Here is a 23,719-nt window from a genome sequence, read left to right as displayed (position 1 = left end):
CGTAACTGCCCCCGCTGAAAAATGGATTGAAATGCTATCTGTAAGCTAAGATTCTAAGTATAATTACACATACGCTTTTACTGTCAGTATCTGCACTCTGTTCTTGTTTTAACCTAAAACCATATCTTTGGAAGAAATTGCCCAAGACTTGTAAGATCATGTATCTCTGGCATATAAAATACCTTATGATAAGGCTGGGGGTCTGTGCCCAGGCAAAGAGACCAACCAGGACTTCACCTCCTCTTACCCTCCTTTCTCTCTCTCTCTTTTTTTTGAAAATTTTTTAATGTTTATTGATTTTTGAGAGAGACACACACGGTCTGAGGGGGGAGGGGCAGAGAGAGGGAGACACAGAATCCGAAGCAGGCTCCAGTCTCCGAGCCGTCAGCACAAGAGCCTGATGCAGGGCTCAAACTCCTAGATCGCCGGATCATGACATGAGCCAAAGTTGGACACCCGACCAGCTGAGCCACCCAGGCGCCCGCATCACGCGTCTTTCGATTGTCGTTATGAAAAAGTATTGCTGCGTTACCAAATCCTCCCGTGTTTTCATAATGTGGCAGGAGTTGGAATTTTATGAAGGTTACCTTGAGTTTCAAATGCTGGCAATACTTTCTTAAAATTGTTAATGTATGTGTTATGAAATTAAGTATATTAGAGATCAGATGCGTGTATACCTCGGAAGGTAAGTCACACGTGCAATCAAATTCCGCCAGGGTGTCCACTGAATTTTAATGAAAAACAGTATTGTATCAGGTAGACAAGGTGGGAGGGCTCTCTAGGTAGAGGGAATAGCCATCAGGGTCATAGAATCATAGGACAGTGAGCTTTTTTTTAAGAATTGAGTCATTGAATGTGACCAAGTAGAACATGAGTATGGAGGTGGATGGTGAGTCTTTAAGTCAAAGGGCTCTGTAGGAACCCTAAAGAACTTGGATTCACCCTACTAGCATTAGTGATACACGCAAGAGTGTGAAGCAGGAAAATGGTGTGATCAGATTTGCATTCTGGAAAAGTAGGTTTTCCTTGTGAAGTAGCGACAGAAGACTGAACACTACAGGCAGAAGGCCCAGTAGGAAGATGTGGCAGTGATCCCCACGGTGGTGATGATCTCCATGGTGGAGGTGATCCCTACGGTTGAGGTTGAACTCCACAGTGGAGGTGATCCCCACGGTTGAGGTGATCCCCATGGTGGAGGTGATCTCCACGGTTGAAGTGATCCCCATGGAGGAGGTTGATCCCCACGGTGGAGGTTGATCCCCACGGTGGAGGTGATCCCCTTGGTGGAGGTTGATCTCCACGGTGGAGGTGATCCCCATGGTTGAGGTGATCCCCACGGTGGAGGTGATGCCCACAGTGGAGGCTGGTTGTGACAGTAGACAGGTAAAGGAAATAGTCACGATAGAAAAAGGAGAATTTGATGGCTGGCTATCCAGGATGAGGGGAAAATAGAGTGATCTTGAGGAAGCGTGTTGGCTTTCTTCACTTGACTTTCCCGTCAATGTGTCTCTGGGGTCTGCGTGCAGTCTGAACGTGCAGCACCCTCTCCCCAGACTTCCAGTTACAGAGATTCAGAGCCGTGCTCTGCTTCCAGTCTTTCCACCAGCAGGTCTCTTTGCATTTGTCCAAATCTTTGAAAACGTTTGTTGTGTTATGAAGAAAGACACAGTGATCCCTCCTTAAAAACAAAACAAAACAAAACAAAAAACCAAGGCTGTTCGCAACATAAAAGGCAACCCCCTGCCTGGATTATAAGGGAGCTAGATTGCTCTCTTACATAATCTGTGGGTTCACATGCAAATGCTATTCATTTTTCTTAAACTCTATGAATGAAAGATTAGAAAAAAATTTTTTTCCAGCTGGAAACATTTGAGCCCCACCTCATTGTTGTTCCCAGCATCTTTGTCCCTGGAGTGTTAAAGAGAGGGTTTTTATGGGAGTGTAAACACACATCGTTTTTTTTTCCCCCCGGATGGTAAATAGGCTGTCTTTTGTACAATTCCAGAGTAACAATACCCAGTGTACCTGTCTGTTACAGAATTTGGCATTCTGTGACCCAAAGGGGAAGCCGCCTGCAGAGTTAGACAAAGATGACTCTATTGTGACAGGCTTTCTCTGCGAAATTAAAGGTGCTAGGATAGGAAGTGGCTTTGAATAACGGTGGAGAAAAGCAAGAATATGACTGCCTATGTGGGCTTTCTGTTGTTGCAGACTTCCTAGCAGCTTGTGAGACTAGACTGTCAAAGCACGAGTTAAACTTGAAGTGGCCCGTGGTGAATTTTTGAATGATAACTGGGGATTGAAACATAGTTGCACAATGCAACTAATGCTAAATAGCTCACTGGGGTTCTACTAAAACGTATATCAAGTATTTACATTGCTTCTCAGACTTTTTGACAAATAGAAAATAGTAACACAGATGGTCACCTTTAATTAGAAGGTGATTCATCCAGATTTCTTAGAATTTGGCATGCTAGAGCCAGAAAGAACATTGGAAATCGGCTACTGATTGGCTCATTTAAAGGTGAATAAGCTAAGACAGGATAATGACGTCTTACCCGGGGTTAAGAGTGGAATCCAGAGATGTCTCTCTGTAGATTCTAGAACAAGGATGGCCACAGGGTCTTATGGCTTCCTGTTCTGGATCCGGTACAGAAAAGAACCAACAGGGAAGAATGTTGGATGATCACAGCAGGGTACCTATTTGAATGTTAATTCCGTGAAGGCTGGGCCTTCTTTATCTCTAGATACTTAGTACCAAGCCAAATGACTGTCATTCAGTTAAAACTCAGAATAAAACAACAAACTGATGTGTATCTAGAAAAATGGATGTGGTAGCCATCTTCAGACATTTAAAGGACTGTCGTAGGACAGACGAACAGGCAGGTAAGGGCTAATCTGCAGTGTTTCAAGCACTACAATTTATTCGAATGCTCAAAGCTGCAAAAAGAATAGCTTTTGATTCAGTACAAACAGGGTTTCTGCTTTTGGTTTTAATAATGGAGCCGCCCCAAAATCAAATCCATAAGAAGAATCCAAATAAAGTTTAGCAGAAATTTTGTGCAATAATGTTAAAGTCAGGTAATTTTTTTGGCCCAGGTAACATTAAACTCCTTTCAAGATCAAAACGTGATGAGTCTCTGATAAATGCCCAAATATTTGGTTTGTTAGTACAGAGCTAAGGCGAGATTTCCATATCCTGACTCCCGGTCTGGTGTGATGTCACAAAACCACACTATTTGGGGGAAATTGTCAAATTTGTTAAGATAGGAAAAGAAATAAATCAAACACTTATAAAAGTACAGCGGTGAAGATAATTAACTTAACGATTAAGGTGTTGGGACAATAAAACTCTAGCTTTTAGTAATCACCCATCATTTAAAACTTCACGTTAGTGTTTAATGTGTTGTCACGTGACTCAAAAATGTTTTAAAGAAAATTAGCATTAAATAAACAGGAAAACTTGACAATTATAGTAAGTCAATATTTTATAGTGAAGTTGCTTTAAAGTTAATTATATGATGAACTTAATTGTAGGCAGAATCTTAGATACGACAACCCAGGATTTCCAGCCCCGTCGGTGGAACTGTGAATATAAAATATCACATACCTGATTATGTTAAACTACCTGGCAAAGGGATTGTGCCGAAGCAATTAAGGCTACCACTCAGTTGGCTTGGGTTAATTAAAAGAGACTTTATCCAAGTGAGCCTAATCTAACCACATGAGCCCTGTAAAAGCTGGATTTTCTCTGGCTGTCGGCAGAAGGGGAAGTCAGAGGAACAAAGAACGCTGTGTAAGAGCTAAAAGTGATCCCTGGTAACTGGTCATCGAGAAAGCAGGGACCTTGCTCCTAGAATGGCAAGCAGGTGGGTTTTCAGCCTCATATGCCCTTAGCAGAGAACAGAGGCCAGCCCACAATTACTTCTGCCCTACAGACTCAGAGATCCTAAACAGGTCTTGAGTAAAGTTGCTCTATTTCTGGTAACTTGTTATGGGGCAAGGAGAAAACTAACACAAGAGATGAAGGGTAGTAACTATCCTTGATTACAGTGATAAGACTTAGGGTTCTGAAGACGGAGTCTGACTTGATTATCTCCAAACACGGAAACAAAATTGGGTAAACACAACGAAAACCGCCCTTGGACCTGTTAGGACTCCACCCGGTTTGCGAGCGAAATCTCAGTTTCGCACTGTCAGATTTTGGAGACGGACTTTAAGTGCTTTGATACTCGCTCGTACATGCCAGAAAAATCGCCTTGATATTCGTATCAGGACTTGTTGTAGGGTGTGTCTTTTCAACGATTCAGCAAAGAGTATGATGTTCTGATGTTCTCCTCCAAATACAGGGGATGCTGCTACATTCCGAATTCATGGGATGTCATATCTAAAATGATAAGGCTCGCATGTCCGGCCACAAATAAGACAGCAAGCTCAGAAGCCCCAGGCTACACACTTTTTCTTAAGAATGTGGCTTTCTTTATCAAAGTGGAAAGTAGTTCTGAAACCATGGACAGCGTTTCTCAGACCGGAGTGTATTTAAAGTGTATTTTCATGGAGAAAGCTGTTCTGGCAAGTCTTAAATAATTGCCCCAAACAGTGTCTGTGTTCTGCATATCCTTGTGACACGAGGGGAAGGACCAGGTTGAAAGGCTGGTATTAAATGTTTGTTTGTAAATATTATTCCTTAGTAAATTGTTAGCTAGAGTTATTTGCTTTAAGTGCACAAAAGGGATTCTGTTTTCCATATTAGTGTGATTTGGAAGCCAGATATTACTAGAAATTACTTATGTGCTCTGAACCCCCTCTGGTCCTGTTCAATAAATCACTTTGTCAGCTCAAACTCTTGGTGATTGATTAGAAAGAAGAATGCATCAAAATGATTCACTGAGAGGAGATGGTAATCTGACTATTTTACTGGGGTTATATATGATTCTGTTTATCATTTCCCCTTTTTCTCAGCAGAGAGGCTAAAGAACTTTCTGTAGTTTTCTACCTTAAATAAAAACTGTGACATTCTTTCCCTCGGTGATCTTATGGCCCAAACCTTAGGCTGGCAAGATACCATTTAAGTCATAATATAAGGAAGGCTGTGAGATGATGTATCCTAGAGCTACTGTGGAGAAGCACGATCACTTTTCTGGCTAATGACATTGGCTTTTGCCCCAACAGCTCTGCCCCCAGTAAAGGTAATAACCGCTGGCATGTTTTACTTCTTTTCTTCAATGATTAAGAAAAATGAAGTTAAAAAATAATGGAATGCTCCAGAAGGGAATATATAAAAATCCAGTGACTAATTGTTCACTTCCTCCAGAAATAGTATTCTGTCTACTAAGAATGGCCTTTAAATAGAAAAAGGGGCTTAGATTTCTGTCACTCCATTTCATGTAAGAATACACATCAGTCACCTCGCATGGAAAATGTGGAAACTCTCTAGAGCTGTAAAATGAGAAACTATGGGCTGAATATGCAAATTGCCTTTCTAACAAGAGCAGTGCTTTTCTGTAAACCAATCTTTTTAAGAAAATTTAAGACAGCCATTTATTTCAGAGGGACCCATTTGTTTTCTGTGACCCTCGTTTTTATCTGGATTTGCCAACAGCTTGGTTTTGCTTGCTCACCTATTTATTTTATTGGTGTTTGCTTTCTTTAACTTTGTGACTTTCTTTCTGGGCTATAAGTCTGTGATAATTAAAAAAAAAAATTATAGGAGTCTGTGCAGTACAGTGAGAAGTAGCAAATGTCCAGCAGACCTGAGTTCAATACCAACGACTTACCTAAGGGCCTGGGTCACTGTGAGAAAGTGACTTGGCTGTACCCCCCCCCCCCCATCTCGGCCTTTTCATTTTAAAATGGCTGCAGCAAGTGTATGTTGTTACTGAGAGATTTGAGCGAAATCATGCGTCAGCGCAATGTCTTAGGTTATTGCCGGTACACGATGCAAATAATAAATTAGCATCTTAAGCCGGGCTTCTACATGCAGCGTAAGAAAGATACTCGAAATAATTGTTCAGGCCTATTAGGCCACTGACTCATTCAACCTGGAAACAGCAGGCTCTCAACTATCTGTCTTTCTTAAATTAGTCAAACGATTAATTCCTTCTTTCTGTGGGCATAGTGTTTGGTTTTTATAGCTTTGGAAGGACACTGGAGGGAAGGGTTACTTTACAAGACACTCCAAAGGATCTTTGCACCTCCCCTACCCAGTATTTCCTCCTATCGGTAACTATGCATATTTACGATTCTAATTGCAAATTCTTTTGAGGGCTAAGAAACTCGGTTGGGTTGACCGTATGGTACTTGAAGATTAAAATATGTATTTGATTTTTGTTGCATTTAGCAAGTTTATTACCTTATAAGAAAAAAATCTCTAGATTTTATAGGTATTTATATTTTTATAGTGCTTTCAATTTGTTTCCTTTAGTCAGGATGGGGTGATGAAGTACAGTGAAAAGAGCTGTAAAGCAAGGAGTAGGTATTTTATTCCTATCGAAGGTTCCCACATTGATTTACTTATATCCCTAGAGCAACTTTTTTGTCTCCTTCGCTCCAGCTTCATGGTCAAGGTCATCAGAAACGCCCAACACCTTGTTGTAAATCCACGTGGAAACTCATAAAACAAAGCAGTTAGGAAAACCCTGGAAGGTGTAACATTCCCAGGTATGCCTGGTTCAAGGAGACATTTTGGCGTTTCCCGGATGGCTTTCAGGAATGTAATATTTGGTTGGGAAAAGTGAATCCTAGATGGGTTACCTGAGTAATAGTTGGCCTTCTGATAAAATAAAGTACAACGCCACTGGGAAGGAGGAACATGCAAGGTGTTTTAGGACGTATATATTATGTTTGTAGTCACGGCAATTAAAGTTAACATCAAAGTGTCTGGAAATTTTAGATTAGCTCGAACTGTAATGTTACAGACCGCCTGTGTATGTGAAAACCTCACCAAGCAAAGCATAATAAAACTTGAGTGCCTCCCAGTGTTTCTCAATTTTTGTCCATTTCTCCCTATTTCTCTGTTGTTCTTCCTCAAATTTATAGGAGTATTTCTGGACTTGGGACTCCCATTTTATTATGTTCAGTCAGTTCTCCCTAATGAGTCTGTAACAAACTGTCTTGTGGTTTTCTGACAGTTCAGAGTTATATGAAAAATACCCTGTTTGGGGAATTTTTGCGTATGATTTCCTACTGCAAGAAATAAAAGGCCAGTTATCCTGTATAATTATTAGTTACAGCCCTTAAAACAGTCGGGTATATACAGGGACGCAATCACTAGTTGCCGGGTACTGAAACAAGTGAAGTCAATGACAAAATAGAACTTTCCAGTCAGTCAGTCAGTCAGTCATTCACAGGCACATCCCCTCAGGAACTTTGATGGAGTGCCCCGCATATACAACACATGGTTCGACACTTTGAGTACAAAAACGTACACCTCTGCCCCAGCTTTTTGGGAGCACGTGGTTTAGTGACACTAAAGTTTCATAGAACCAGTAACTAAAGCTTATAATACATTCAAACTAATATTTTATCATAGAGGATGTAGAGAATAATTCTACCGTGGCTGGAGAGTGGGGGCACTTGAATATTCGGCACCGGTGTGTAAAAAAATATCAGGAAGAGGTTGGTAGGCAGAAAATAGGGATGGTCATTTTTGTGTGACTAATGTCATATGCATAGAGGATGGCATTTTGTAAAGTAAGTGTGAAATATTCAAACAGAAGAAGAAGACTTTGCCCGTTCGTGATTTTTAAGCTTTTTTAAAAATATATATAATTATTTGGAAGTCAGTTAAAGATTGTAGTAGGACTGTTAAATTTGTTTCTTAGAAATATAACTTTGGGGGCGCCTGGATGGCTCAGTAGGTTGAGCGTCCGACTTCGGCTGGGGTCATGATCTCGCAGTCTGTGAGTTCGAGCCCCGCATCGGGCTCTGTGCTGACAGCTCGGAGCCTGGAGCCCGCTTCGGATTCTGTGTCTCCCTCTCTCTCTGCCCCGCCCCCACTCATGCTCAGTCTCTCTCTCTCTGCGTTAAAAATAAATAAACATTAAAAAAAAAAAAAGAAATATAACTTTGACTGGGCCGGGCTGTGGGAATGAACTGGAAAGTAAGAAACTAGGACATATCCAGGGCCGGCAGGAGACTGCTGAAATATCATAGACCTGTCAGAGATGGAAAAGAACCATTCTGAAGGTGAAATTAATAAAGATCAGTACCCCATTCAGTAAGAACATTGAGGACAAAAGAGAAATTTCTTTTAATTTGAAACATTGAAACTTTTAAATTTAGGGCAGACATACTGAATCTGAGAAAGTGTTGTTTTATGGGATTCAGAGTTTATGAATAAATGAGCAAAATGAATATAGAGATGGAAGCGATTGATTTGTAGGTGAACGCGTGTCTTTGGTTTACATCCATACTGCATTAATGACAGAAGGGTATAGAAGACGAACTCTCATACATAGCCTTGCGTGTTAGAAAACACTTAGTCACTTAGTAAGTATTTGTGAGGATGCCTTCTGTATTTCAGGACTATTCCAGATATCCCTGTCACAGAGCACAGATTGTTTTTTTTCTTTATATCACTTCTTTTGCTGTGACATTACGTCCTGGTGTCATGGTTTCATGACACATATTTTCAACACCGAGCCTCACTCTTTTGTTCACTGTTGTGTCCCCAGGGCCCTTAACAGTGTCTGGGACAAAGTCAAAGGCCAGGGTGTAGGTAATGCCAAACTGATGGCGTGCATGGACAGATGACTTCTTTTCAAACTTATCTGTAGCTAAATTAACTGCTTGTGATTTTTTACTGTCCATCGGAACAGAGTCAAATAATATCTGTTGACCATAAAACCGCATCATCTGCAGCAGCGTTATATTGTGGAAGGGTCAGAGCCTTGGGAGTTAGAGAGACCCCGTCTGATCTCCAGTTTATACCAGCAGAATCTTAGTTTCATCATCTGAATAGGACGATAAAACTTTGTAGAGTAGTTGGGAGTATTTAAAAATAATCTACGGTGTAGGTTGCATGGGGCATTGTTACCCATTAAATGTTAATTTAATTTTTATTTATGTGGACTTAACTAAATGGCTTTGACTCTATGTTGTGGTGAGAATAATCATAGATTAGCGCCCTTTCTTTAAATTTTTTTTTTAACATGCTCTACTTGGAAAATGAAGCAATGTGGTTATGGGAAGGGATTTAAACAAAGTGAAATCAGAGACTATCTTTTGACACCATTTCTGTTTCCTTTACTATTAATTCAAACAAGTTGTTATCCTACATGTATGTCCATGAAGAAAGGAAAATAACACTTGAAAAAAATAGTAAGCACGGTTTGATGTTAGTTGTACATCTTTATTTCCTGCTATCCCCAGGAGAAAAATCATAAGACTGAGTGTAATCAAGACTGTCTTGTGAGACTAGAGAGAGAGGCTGGTACTCACTGAACTACTTGCGTGTTTCGATCTGCGGAAATGACCGCAGCTTTGTTGTTACTTTACAGATCTACCTACGTTTCTTGGACTACGAGATGCAGAATTCCAATGAATGCAAAAGGAACTTTGTGGCCGTGTATGATGGGAGCAGTTCCGTGGGGGACCTGAAGGCTAAGTTCTGCAGCACTGTGGCCAATGACGTCATGCTCCGCACAGGTCTTGGGGTCATCCGCATGTGGGCCGATGAGGGCAGTCGAAACAGCAGATTTCAGATGCTGTTCACATCCTTCCAAGAACGTAAGATTCTCTGCACTTGACTATTTGTCCTTCACATATGTCATATGATGCAAGTCTCGTAAGCCGCTAATGGTGTTTTGTCCATGCAGCGTGAGCACAGTGGGGTGCGTTGTAACAAGGTGTTAACAACACTGAGATTCCCTTTCCTTCATTCTGATCCAGCGACGGGAGAGAGTTACCTATTACATTCTGCTTCCTTATTTTAGCATACGCATGATAGCCTTGGTTAAGACAGTTCCCGCTTCGACTGGGAAATGAGGATTTTGTTTGTCTCTGGTTTAGCTCTTACGAAGCGTCTGGAACTTCAGCAGCTTCTGATGAAGTTTGAGTTTAAGTCTTAAAAACCTGCATAAAAATATTTGGTAGGTTCTCTTTAGTAAGCTTCTCTTGCAATTCCATTTATTGCAAATAGGTCTGAGACGACCGAGTTCCCATTAAAGTAAGCAAAGAGAGAGAATTGCCTGGGAGGAGAGTAAATAGAAAAAGTTTCAGAAAATATTTAAAATGGCACCATGGGTGATATCCAGAATTATGTGCAAACCGCAGCAATTTTAGAAAATTATGTTCTAACAAATAATGAGTCACATTAATAGATATATTTGGAATGTTCTTCAGAAACCCTGAATAATTCATGTTTAATAAATTTATACAAATGAAAAAAAAAATAATCCTGAAAAATTCCGCTTTAGGAAATCAGCAGCCTGTATTTTGAAACTATATATTTTTAAATAGAAAAAATAGTTCTGAAATCGCCAGAATTTCTCAGTGATTGGCACAGCATCCAATATTTTTTCAATTCATAAATATGAAATATATTAGACAATTCTTTCATGTAGTGAATAGGTTTGGCTTTAAATTCCTGTGTCAATCTCGATTCCACCATGGAGTGCATTATCTCTCCTGGGATTACTGCAGATTGAAACGGCATGTTGCTATCGTGTCCTCATTTCAACAGTTGATCAGAATGTTAGAGGTAGAGCATTTTTATGTCAGCAAGATATTGGGCCAAAAAAAAAAAAAATCTCGTCGTTTTCTTGGTTCGAGTGGGAAGAAATTCAGACTACAAGGTCAGCCCATTTGGTGTCCTTGCTGATTACCCCACTGTCATCAATAGGTTTTGCCTTTGGTGGGGGGGTTAAAGGTACTTATTTGATATCCTTATCAATGTTGGGTGATAATATGTTGAAAACTCGTATTTCATTTAAATGATACACATAAGGAAGGGCTAGCTAATATGTTAGATAATATAATCAATTTTTTTAAAAGATCACAAACATCTATTTTTATCAACACGATACCGTAAAATGCAATGGGGGTAAAAATGAAAAAATACATCTTTAGGTTTCAAATATCAACTAAAACAACAATAGTATAGAAGAGCCCTGCCTCCTAGGACTTCCTAAAGTTTTTTTAAAATAATTTTTTTTTTTCAACGTTTTTTTATTTTTATTTTTGGGACAGAGAGAGACAGAGCATGAACAGGGGAGGGGCAGAGAGAGAGGGAGACACAGAATCGGAAACAGGCTCCAGGCTCCGAGCCATCAGCCCAGAGCCTGACGCGGGGCTCGAACTCACGGACCGCGAGATCGTGACCTGGCTGAAGTCGGACGCTTAACCGACTGCGCCATCCAGGCGCCCCCTTCCTAAAGTTTTATTTCATTCAAACACAATATGAGCTAAAGCTTGTTTTTGTTTTTTTTTTTAACAATTGGCAAAAAATATCTTTTGCAGCATTAGCTTCTATGAAGGAAAGGTAGGTAAACAACTCAAAGAAGGTCGGCTCTTGGGGAGCCTCACTGGTCAAACTGTAGATTTGCAGCACCTGTTCTGTTCTGGGTATTGTTAATAAGGAGGATCATCCATGGGAAGTGGCTGGCCAGGATGCAGAAGCAACTAGAATCATGAGACAAAGTCAAAGGAAGAGCGGCGTAGTTTATCTGAGAGATTTTGTTGTTGTTTTGTTCTAAATGTGGTCACTACCTGAGACTCACGCTGGTGATACGGATTGATGTCTGAAAGGTGAGATTTGTTTGTTACCTTGTAGGGAAATGTTGGAGCGATACTTAGGAAAAACGTGTAGCTCACAGGATGTGTGGTATTCCCAAACTGAATGGATTCCCATAGAGGGTACAGGCTCTGGCTAGGTGGCAGTCAGTCTGCAAATGGGTCACCAGGTGGTGTGAATGGTGTAGGGGAATGTCTGAGTTTTGTAGGGAACAAACTGGTAAACTTCGCTGATCCCGTTCAACTCTAACACTGATTGAGTTCCATGAGTCTTTAAGATCCTGCTGGTACAAGAAACGATGCATTATGTCCTACTGTGCAGATGCCATTGGAAGTATTTCTATTTGAGCTGAAAGAAAGAGTTTTCATGCAGGTACGTAAACGATCTCCAGAAGTCCTTCAAGCAGGTGGACTTTTCAAAGTTGAATCCAGAAAAACCATGGCATCCATCCTCCATAGGAAGAAAGCACCCCAATTTTTATGTTCCTGCACAGTGGATGGCTTATCACGGTCACGTCAGTGACAGGTGGTACAGTAGCATTCTCTGTGTTTATCTCATAAAGTTTACAATAGCTTTGATTAGAACAAATTTATCGTCCATGTCATGTTTCCTCTGTAGCTTTTTGATATTTTGCATTGTATTGCTTTATTTTTGGCTGAAACTGGTTGGACTTCAACCATGACATGCCAAGGATCACAGGCATTGTGTGATGACGTGTGTGGGTATGGACCAAGCCTTTCTGTATCAAAGTCAAGGTATTCCAGATAAGAGATGAAAATTTCAAAACAACAAGAAATGAACTTCGATCAGTGCTAATACTTCGGTGATGCTACTGAGTGGCTTAGGTCATTTTAAGGACTTTAATGAGGAAATACAGGAACTCTATTTATGACGTTTCAAGTTCCCCAAATGGTATTGTTCTAGTCCATATTGGTGGCTAAGAAAGTATTTTGCATTACCTTTTTGTTTTCTTGATGATGATAGGTATAACATTTATATAGTATATATATCATATATGTAAACATAGTTTATATGTAATATACTCTCTTATTTATATTATATAATCCATATATAATATTAATAATATACATGCCTCTAATCTTACTCCATACACATCCACACACATATGGAGTGAAAACTATTGGTGTGAAATCAACGATCAGCTTTGTCTTACTCAAATAATAAGAAACCACTTTGACGTTTTTCTTGGTTCTTAGCATTTATTAGGCAGTATGCCCAGTGCAGCGTTGAGAAGTGCTTACGGCACATTCAACAATATTCTAATATATGTCAAAAGGTCTCATGTCGGGACCATATGATGTAGTTTTTTGAGTAGAGTTGACACCCAATGTTCCATTAGTTTCAGGTGGACAACTTAGTGATTTGACAAGTTTGTCCGTGATGCTATGCTCACCACAAGTGTAGCTCCCCTCTGCCCTACTACAGCACTGTCACAATATCAGTGACTCTGTTCCTTATGTTCTGCCTTTTACTCCTGTGACTTACTCAGTCCGTAACTGAAAATGTATCTCCCCTCTTCTTCGCCCCTTTTGTCCATCCCCCCAACCCATCCCCTCTGGCGACTATCAGTTCATTCTCTGTACATATAGGTCTGATTCTGGTTTTTGTTTGTTATATTTTTAGATGTTAAAGGAGAGCTCAGGGACTGTCTCTTCTAATCCCAAACATTTTGTGAATTCAGACAGAATAAGAAAAGATCCAGGGAAGGAAACTGACTTTCCCTGCGCACCCAAAACTCCATGCTTAGTGATTGAACAGTCCCGTGGCAAGGATCGAAGACCTGATTCTGAAGCTCATAAGTTCTCTTGTGGATGACTTTATCACTTGTAAGGAATGGACAGAGCTCCCATTTTCTAAAGATGCTGAATGATAAAGATGACGATAACAATAGGGAACACTTCTACGTCAGTCATATAGCTCAGACATGTCAACACTGGTTTATGTGCTTTTCAACCTGAATTTTGATGCCTCTGTCCTATCCGCTGTGCCTTCTGTCTACATGTTGCACAAACATGCTATAATCCTACAGTACTCCACTTTCCTATGCCCTAGAAGATTAGACTCAAGTAAAATTATAACCAGGGACTTCTGCTCTGGAACATACTAAGCTAGAGACTAATGGACGCTAAACTGGTGCTGATTTGTTACACATCAATGGAAAACTATTGCAGGTTTTGGTACTGAAAGTGAGGTGTCGCCCTAACAAATATCCAAAACGTGGAAGCGGCATGGGATCAGGCAGTGGTCATAGGTTGGTCGAATTTTGAGGAGCATGCTAGAAAAGGCCTGCATTGCGTTAGATGGGCAGAATAAATCTGGACTCCGAGGGCTGCTGGGGAGGGCTGGGACGGAACCGGGGGAAGGAAATCGTTGTTTTGCCGTGGCAGAAAGCTCAGAGAAATTGTCCTGCAGGACCTGCTGAGGGACCAACACTGGCTACGTGACTAAGTAAATTACTGCAGAGAGTGTTGAAGGCATAGCCTGGCATCTCTTGCTGCTTACAGTAGCTTGTGAGAGGGAAGAAGCAAATCGAGGGGAGAACCCGTGAGCAAAAAGCAATCAGGACCCGAAGGTTTTGAAAACTGCCAGCCTCTCCAGGTGGCAGAGATGTTAAAAAGTCAGAAGTGACTGCCAAACGCATGGCAGGGGATGAGGCTGAATGTGTGACCGTATAGCCTCTGCTAAATCACCAGAGACAGCAGAAGAGCACAGTGTCGGTAACAGAAGGGCCCTTTCCGGAGGTTGGAGGTATGGCTCACAGATCTTCCAGACTGGAGGGCATCCAGGAGGACTAGGGTGCTGACCCTCAGCCACCTCAGCAGGACCCATGGGGAGAGACAGGATTGCATCAGAGACTTTGGGTGAGCATCTGTCTGAGAGCAAAACCCAGTGAATTTCAAGTCAGGGCCACGGGCTTCTTGAGAAGACCACTTCAGCAGAAACTCTTTTGGTTTGGGCTGAAAGAGGCAGAGTACCGATGAAGAGACATCGTCAGAACCCCCAAATTCTTGTGGCATTGAGCCATCAGATAAAAGTGCCCAACTGCAAATGTATGTCACCATTCATAGAAAGGAAGAGTGACAGCACAGCACCACCAGCCTGGAGGGTGAAGCTCATAGAGACAGAGGGTTTTTCCTAGAAATGGAAACACAGTACCAAGAAATCCAGCATTTGTCCTGCTGGACTTCAAAACTATTATGGATCAGGGACTCCCGTTTACTCTCCATTCTCCCTATTTCCAACCAGACTCTATACCCATGATGCTGTGCCTCTCCCACCATTGTGTGATGGAGTGTTGGGACAGGTGATTTGTCTCTTTGGTTCTGGGGTCTAACGGGGGGAGGAAAAATGGTCTCTTGGGGCTACGGTCTAGATTCCTATAAGGGCTGAACCCAGGAGCCTCTTCTGTACCACATTTAGATGGCTTAGGTGTGAGGTTTGGGATTTTGAGTCAGTGCTGTAGTGCGGTGATACTCACGGGAGCCATGAGAAAGGGAGAATCTATTTTGCATCCATGACAAGAGTGAGGCACTGGGAGCCAACGAGTGGGCAGTGATAGGCAGTGATGACCCCAACATTTCCACCTTTTGGTGTATAGAGCTTATACATACCTCTCTGCTGAGTGCAGGAAGAATCTGAACATCATGGAATGTCACTCCGTGATCATGTTACATTTCGTGGCAAAAGGGATTTTGCATGAGTAGTTAAGGTCCCTAATCAGTTGACTCTGAATTAATCAAAAGGGAAAATGTCCTGGCGGGGCTGAGTATACACAAAAAATACTGGTAATAGTCTTTAAGCCCTTTTAAAAGAAGGTCTAAAAGGCATGAATGCAAGAAGTCAGAGGCATTCTAAGCTGTAGCAAATACTCCTGCTGGCATTTACGGAGCACGCTGCTGTCACCGACTTTGAGTCTGGAGTTCTCTCTTGTGCAGCAAAAGAGCGGACACAGAATTGAATATGAGAGAGGCTAATGTCGGGGAGGAGACAAGAGTCCTGAGCAAGGGTCCTGTTTCTGTTTTATTAGGACCAGAAGGCTTACATATGTGATGGACATGCAGAAAGAGACAATACAACAGTGATCATTAAGTCGCATGTGAGAGAAAAGGGGTTTTGATGGTATGTGGTGTTAGGGGTCAGGGTCAAGACAACGTCCCGGTGGTGAGAAGACGGCCATTTACTGCAGGCACTGGGCACCGTGTCTATTTTAACTTTTCTAGGGCTTAGACAGATAGAGGGTGCCACCTCACTAACACGGCATTTTTCTCACTAATTCGCCCTGGGCACTTTCGCCCTGTAGCTGCTTTTCCCTCTATGCTTTGTTTTATTTCACGATTAATCCTGGGCTCTTTTGCCCTGGTGCAGCGACTCTCCGACTCTACCTGTGCTTGGACACTTTCATCCTGTGGCGACTCTCCCCCCTAAGCCTTGTTAACCCATTGGTGCAAGCTCAGAGAATTCTTAAACTTATTCCCCACACATTGCCACGTTGTAGAGAAGACCATGTGGCAGAGCATGGGGGTAGGCTTTGGGAGCCGAGAATGTTGCCCATCTGAGAGCCAGGGAGACAGGGGGAGCCTCAGTCCAGCGACCCAAGAGACGGAGTGCTCCCAATGACCTGAATGTAAGGCGGTAAGGTTGTAGTAATTTGTTACTTCGCAATAGAAAACCAAAACACATTCCTGTTGTAACAATATGCACTTTTGAAGGCCATAGATAATCCAGATGTCAATCTGTATGTGTCACTTACATATATTAACTGATACGTTATGATTTATTAACTGGTTCATGCTTTTTCTAGATTTGGTAGTTGAGGAGATGCGGCAAGGTAGAATTGTAGGAAAGATATAAAAAACAATCACTCTAACATCAGCTTGACCCTAAAAGTAGAGTGACCACTAGGTTATTAACCTAGGCATCCGTGTTTTCATTTTGATACTTACTTGGAATCCTTCCATTCGCCATTTTGTTCCTTCATCTAATGCATAAGCACCCAACCGCTGATGGCCCAGAGATGAATGGGATGGTGCTACCGCACTCATTCGAACTGAATTGCAGCGTGTGACTCACTCCAGAACACGTTCATTTCCATCTGGCACTCTACTCCACCCCGTCACCACGTACTTCCTCATCGACTTTAGTGAACTATCCACTGAAACACTGTACTTTAAAAAGCCTTACTCTTTTCTCATAGGGTCTTGTTTTCCTCTCTCTCCAGCATTTGTTTATATTAGTAGGATCTTTGCTCTTTGGCCACAGCGAGCGATTATTATTTCACCGTTTAGTTTTATTATTGTTTCTTGTCTGGAGCATAGTTTGGCATGCCATCTGTCTCTTGTGTCCACAATTTACATTCTGTCCGCCGGAGTGCACATGCCCAACTTTGCAAGATACAAGTAAAATTGTTCTGTGACCTCAGTAAACTAAATTTGGTGGATCCTCAGGGTGAAAAGTTGCAGAGATGTTTGATTAGAAGCGTCCAAGTGCACTGAGCTCAGGAGCTCTCTGAGAATACACACCAAAACATATTGATGGTCATCAACTCACAGCAATAATGTTTCATTTGCTCTCTAGAAAAAGCAAGCCCCAACACAATTACAAGTTTGGGGTAAATGATAAGATCCAAAGGCATGGTGTTTTCCTGCATTTCACCCAGGAGAGAAAATGACCTTCATTAGAGGAAGCCATGCTGCTGATTGTAAACTGATGTTTTAATGTAGAGATCTCCATGCCTCACTGTTAAGAGTCGGTGCGTTTTGAAACATTGAAGACTACTTTGCTAACACAGGAAATATTTACTTATATCTGTCATACAGCTGCATAACTACCAGATGGCATATATAGAAATATCAGTAAGACACAGAATATGCTGGCAAAATTGCTGCACATGTGTCCTATTTTGGCACCTGTTTCTAAAGTAAACATAAAACACTGTGTGGCTAGGGGATGTATCATATATATAAGCATCAAAAGTAAGATAGGCGTTAATATAAAAACGTAATTAAAATAAAAATGGAAAAGCTGAATTGAATAATTGGCAACATAAACAGCAGGGTAAACATTCTTAACTATGAAGAATAAAGATTGGAGTGCCCGGGTGGGTCAGTCAGCGGGGTGTCCAATTTCAGCTCAGGTCATGATCTCACAGTTCGTGAGTCCGAGCCCCGCGTCGGGCTCTGTGCTGACAGCTCAGAGCCTGGAGCCTGCTCCGGATTCTGTGTCTCCCTCTCTCTGTGTGTCCCTCCCCTGCTTGTGCATTCTCTCTCTCTCTCTCTCTCTCTCTCTCTCTCTCTTTCTCTCTCTCTCTCAAAAATGAATAAAACAAAAAAATTTTAAAGAAGCGTAAAGATTGTATAAGACAATTAGAGAAAGTTATATAAGCCAACGAGAAGAAAATGGGGCAAATAAAGTGAAAAATCAATTCATAGAGAAGCAGAAATGGCCTGTTGGTATAGGAAACATACACCGGTCTGTGTCAGTAAACAAAGAGATGCAAATTTCAGTAGGAATCAGGCCTGTTTTTATCTATTCAATTGTTTAAAAATATAGCCATAATAAAATACCCAGTTTTGTAGATGGTGTGAGAACGAGAATATATGCATGCTTTCTTCTGTTGATCTGAAACTTAATCTAAAAATGTATGTATGTATTAGTGATAAGTATGTTTAAAAGCATTTAAACAATGAAAATTAAGTGGCTTGGTTAAATGCTTCTTGGAACCTGTATATATTCTTTTAACTCTTTAGATGCTGTGTTAGAATGATACAAACATTGAGCTATGTGAAAAAAATAAAATTCTCAAAGCAAATATCAAACAAAACACGCATGAAAGTATATCGTAAGTATATGTGATAAATATTTAATATAGAGTGTCTGCTGTATATGTAATGCATGTGTGTAGAAGGCAATTCATTTAAGGTAGCAATAGTGATTAATTTTAGGTGTCGAGGTTTTTTGATCCTCAGTGTTTTATGATTTTTCTGCAATGAACAGTTATTGTTTTGGTAAACATTTTTTTAAAAGCAATAAATATAACTTTGATATGACTTTCTAAAGAAATGTATTAAATCCAAGAAAACAAGAATATAGATGTTCTTTTCTATGTTGGGAAAATCAAGACACATCTATGATGTCAGGAAATGATAACTAATCAATAGAGTTTTCTGGGAGGTGGTAATTATACCAACAGGTGAGGACAGGTCACTATCTAATGACCTGTTCTTTCAGACTAAATAATCACCATGGTTTACACTAGAATTTCTCCACTAGAATTTTTACCCTCAAGACTAGAATTTTACACTAGAATTTTTACCCTCAAGACACTCACCTGATGGCTTGTTTATGGCATGACAGATGCTGATGGCTAAGCCTATGTTTTTCTAATGTCCTTGGAGCACTAGAGGTGACATCAGTCCTTCCTCCTCTGGGTGACATGAGTGAATCTTTGAGTTTGCTCTAATTTTAAATGATGTCAGTAGTTAGAAAATGTTGCTCTTGACCATTTCATAGCGAATCGTGACTGATGACTTGCAGGGTGTTCTAGTCAAAAGCCATTGGCTACTCATGTCAGAGATCTCACTCTTTTCCCAATTCGGCCTTTCCCGCCCCTGTTGCCGTGTTGTGTGGCCATAGTTCCATCTACAGGGGCTGGTGGATCGTGTTCTGATTCCTCCGAGAAATTAGCTACTGGTGTAAATAGGGACATTGGCTTCATTCCTGTTGCTGTTCCTTAAGCACATTTAGTGCTTAAATCAACAAAAATGTATTATTTGAAATAGATGTCACTGGGTTGAAACCATGGTGTCAACAGGGCCACTGTCTTGAGAGGCCGTAGTGAAGCGTGCATTCCCTCACCTGTCCCAGTTTCTAGAGCTGTGCTCTTCCCATTGAGTGGGTTATATAGCTCCTTCTCCTTCAAAGCCAGCAAGGTCACCTTCGGTCTCTCTTGGATTCCTTGTTATATATCACATTCTGTCCCTTGGAGCTCCTCCTTTCCTCTGTAAAGATGCCTGTGATTACCTTGGCCCCTCCTGGATAATCCAGAATAATCTCCACATTGTGAAGCCCATAATCACATCTGCAAAGTCTCTTTTGCGTATCAAGTAACGTTCACAAATTCGGGGCATTAGGATGTGGGCATCTTTGGGAGCTATTATTCAGCTTACCGCAGTAGGTTTGCTGTTCTTATTCTGTTTTTATTTGTTTGTTTCTATTAAATTGATAAACTCTTCACCTAAAATTATGAAAAATATAGTTTATTGGACTCGAAGACCAAAGGTACACAATGCCAAATGGTAATGGTGTCTCTAAATACATGTCCCTTTCATGCCCTACTACTGAATATGTATTCTTCTATATAATGAAATTATTTAAAAGTTGAATGTTTTTATCACTACAGGAAAAGTACAAGAAGAGAATGTATCATAAATATATAAATATATAATTTTGGTATGCATGTATGTGTTTTGAATTCTAAAATTAATGTTAAGCATTTTTCAAAACAAAATTACAGATCATTTCCAAAAAAGTGTTTTGGGCACCTGGGTGGCTCAGTTGGTTAAGCTTCCGACTTCAGCTCAGGTCATGATCTCTCAATCCATGGGTTTGAGCCCTGCATCGGGCTCCGTGCTGATGGTTCAGGGCCTGGAGCCTGCTTCGGATGCTGTGTCTCCCTGTCTTTCTGTCCCTCCCTTGCTCTCTCTCTCTCTCTCTCTCTCTCTCTCTCAAAATAAACATTAAAAGAATTTTTAAAGTGTTTTAATTGATAAAAAAATCAAAATAGTCTGAAAATATATGAAAGAGTACCCATTTGGTGACAGTCAGTTAATTCCTCTCCTTTCTTATCTATAACACCTTGACTTTAAGCCTCAGTTTCTTTTCCAGAAAATGAAGGAGAGGTTATAGAGTAGCTGTGAGTTTTAAATATATGTGTTCAAAACAGAGCTAATGGTAAATGGTTGGTGATAACCATTGTGTCTATTAATGGGATACCAACATACTGAAACCTTTATAGTCAGGAGTTTCTTACTTTCAATATAATGAGAATTTTGAGCAAGGGATAATAATATAAAATTGTATAGTCTGCCAGGGACCTACCCTTCCTTCCTCTTAAGCATGTGATTGAGTCCAGTTGTACCATAAAGAGGATAACGATCAGAAATATTTTAATATTGGAAGTAATACTTGGCTCAAATTACTTTTTTTTAAGTATGTATATAGATTTATAGGCTGGTGGAATAATTAAAATTTAAAATCAATTTTATTGAATGGTTTTTTAGACTAAAATATTTGCCTTCCTTTAAATAGTGTTGATTTCCATGTGTATGTGTTGAATTACTCAGAAGATTTTGCAGAATTTTCAACGAACTTTTTATTTATTTTTTTGAGAGAGAGAGGAGGCAGTGCAGAGGGAGGATAAGAATCCCAAGCAGGCTCCACACCCAACACAGCCCGAGGTGGGGCTTCATCTCATGACCGCGAGATTGTGACCTGAGCTGAAATCAAGAGTCGGACGCTTAGCCAACTGAGCCACCCAGGCACACCCCATCAAAATGTTTTGATCAGTGTTGTCTTGGTGAGGTTGCCAGTCTGCCAGAGATGTGGTGGACAAGAATAAAGGCAGCAAATTCCTTGTAGTTTTTGGCAGGATCCTTGGGGATCACATGTATTGAACTCTTTGATTCTCAGTTTACAGCTGTTGTAGTTTATGTCTATCACTGAAAGTAGATTGCGTGTATTTGTTGTATGGAGACAGAAAATGATTATTCTGACTTGTTAGCCTTTGAACTAGGAGGATCACAAAGTTGAGGCTATGATGGTCCATTCATTTTCTCCACCCTAATCTTTATTTACCTCAGTTCCCGCTTTGGGGACTTGGCACTTGCAACAATGAAACCAAATCTAGTGACTTTAACGGAACAGCATGTCTCAACAAGCTAACTGTTATAGACATGTACACCAGTCATGAAAACAAACCCTGAGATCCATGTCTGAGTACTGGTAATAATCAGACTACAGACCCCAAGGAAATACAATATCCCCCTTATGGTAATTGTAGACCTATCTAATTAGGGACGATGAATAAATCATCATGTAGCTGACCCAAGGCAGACATAATCATAGTATACAAATATATGTTCATTCTTGGGATCAGATAGAATGGACAAGATCACGATGTGTCTCGTGTCCTATGTGAGGAAAGAAATGATCTCTATCTATGGAACATAATTTTCTCATGAAGATGCTTTTTCTTTTTTTTAATATGCTGTCTTTTTGGGACAGTAGCAATATGCAATTCTAGCAGAAAGATTGGGGGAATCTAATAAATGTGAGTGGGATTAAATTGAAATTTGTGAATAGATTTTCTTGTATTTAAAGAAGAGATTAAAATTCATCTTAATAATTCGAGATCTTTTGACAGATAACTAAGTCACATTGGAACATAGAGTTTTGGAGGCAGATATTGATCTTTCAAAAAAAATATATGAAGATGATAAAGGAGATGAAGAGAAGAGGCACAAATCTATTTCTGGCCTGAAATCTGGTCAGCATTTTTCAAATAAAATGTCATTTTCTCTAATTGCATAGCCTAAAGGGCATTTTAAGTTTAAAATATGGTGGCAGGGGAAATTTTTCCATTTATTTGGGGAAAAACAAAACATTTGTTTTGGGGACAATTCGGATGGCCAAATATATTTATTTTTTTACATTATATTTTTCTGGAATTAGAATATCTTGATTCAAACGTAACAAGCTAGACACTTTTCAATCCAGTTTTTGAAGGCTTTGAATTCCTACTCAGATGCTTACTCATAATTGATATCTCTGACATGTTAGCTATTTTCTTCCATTAAGTTCATTAAAAAAGTTTAGTTATTTCTTAGAAATTGAAATCTGGTCATTTGCAGCAACATGGATGGAACTGGAGGGTATTATGCTAAGTGAAATAAGTCAGACAGAGAAAGACAGATACCATATGTTTTCACTCATATGTGGATCTTGAGAAACTTAACAGAAGACCAGGGGGGAAGGGAAGTGGGAAAAAAATGTTACAGAGAGAAAGGGAGGCAAACCATAAAAGACTCTTAAGTACTGAGAACAAACTGAGGGTTGATGGTGGGTGGGGGAGAGGAGAAAGTGGGTGATGTGCATTGAGGAGGGCACTTGTGGGGGTGAGCACTGGGTGTCGTATGGAAATCAATGTGACAATAAATTGCATTAAAAAATAAAAAAATGAAATGAAAAAATAGAAACTTCTTAAAACCTCAAAAAATAAAATAAAATCTTTGTCAGAATAGAATGGCAAGATGGCACTCCATGTCTATCTTACTGTTGAAAAAGTTTTGTTCTGATATCTGTGAGTTGGTAGGTATTTATTAAGCACCTCCAAAATGGCATGTGTTTGTTATTCAAAGCCCAAGTTATACAGCAGTGAGCAAGACAACTCCTTTGCCTTACATTTTTATAAGAGGAGACAAATGATGTACAGAGAAGTGAATTTAAGAAGATAAATTAAAGTCCTAATAAGTATTTGGAAAAACAACAAATTAGACGAACATGATGGAGAAGGGTGTGGATCTCATTGCGCCATGGTTATGGTGGGTGACATTGGAGTTCAAGAGGTAGCTGAGTTGAGATGTTGGATGAGCACAGGGGGTATTGAGGAGTTTGGCATTCACTCTGTTAAAGGAAGGTTTTGGAGTGTTTTAAACAGAGGTGAGCAATGGTTTGATTTATACTTTTAAATGACCAAATTTCCCTTGGCTGCTCTGTCCATGGATCTGATATAGAAAACCAGGTGTTGAAAAATGGCCATGAGCCACTTGTACCAATGGAGATGGCAACAAGAACTCGGCAGATAAATAGATGGTAGATAGATAGATAGATGATAGATAATAGATGGATAGGTAATCGATGATAGCTAGCTAGCTAGATAGATAGATAGTAGATGGGTAGAGAGATAAG

General features: G+C 40.3%; 1 protein-coding gene across 11 annotated transcripts in view; it reads left to right on the top strand.

The window, feature by feature from the left end:
• Positions 1–23,719, top strand: part of NETO1 (neuropilin and tolloid like 1) — a 125,750-nt gene that overhangs the window by 67,426 nt on the left and 34,605 nt on the right. For all 11 annotated transcript variants that reach the window (XM_060614087.3, XM_060614084.3, XM_060614085.3 and 8 more), the window contains one exon: positions 9,501–9,729. In XM_060614087.3, the coding sequence (XP_060470070.1) occupies positions 9,501–9,729 (229 nt within the window). The remainder of the gene's footprint in view (positions 1–9,500; positions 9,730–23,719) is intronic.

Source organism: Panthera onca, chromosome D3, assembly GCF_046562875.1.
Source record: "Panthera onca isolate mPanOnc1 chromosome D3, mPanOnc1 haplotype 2, whole genome shotgun sequence".
NCBI lineage: Eukaryota > Metazoa > Chordata > Mammalia > Carnivora > Felidae > Panthera > Panthera onca.
The sequence above is the reverse complement of the archived record's forward strand: the minus strand, read 5'-3'. Positions and strand labels throughout refer to the sequence as shown.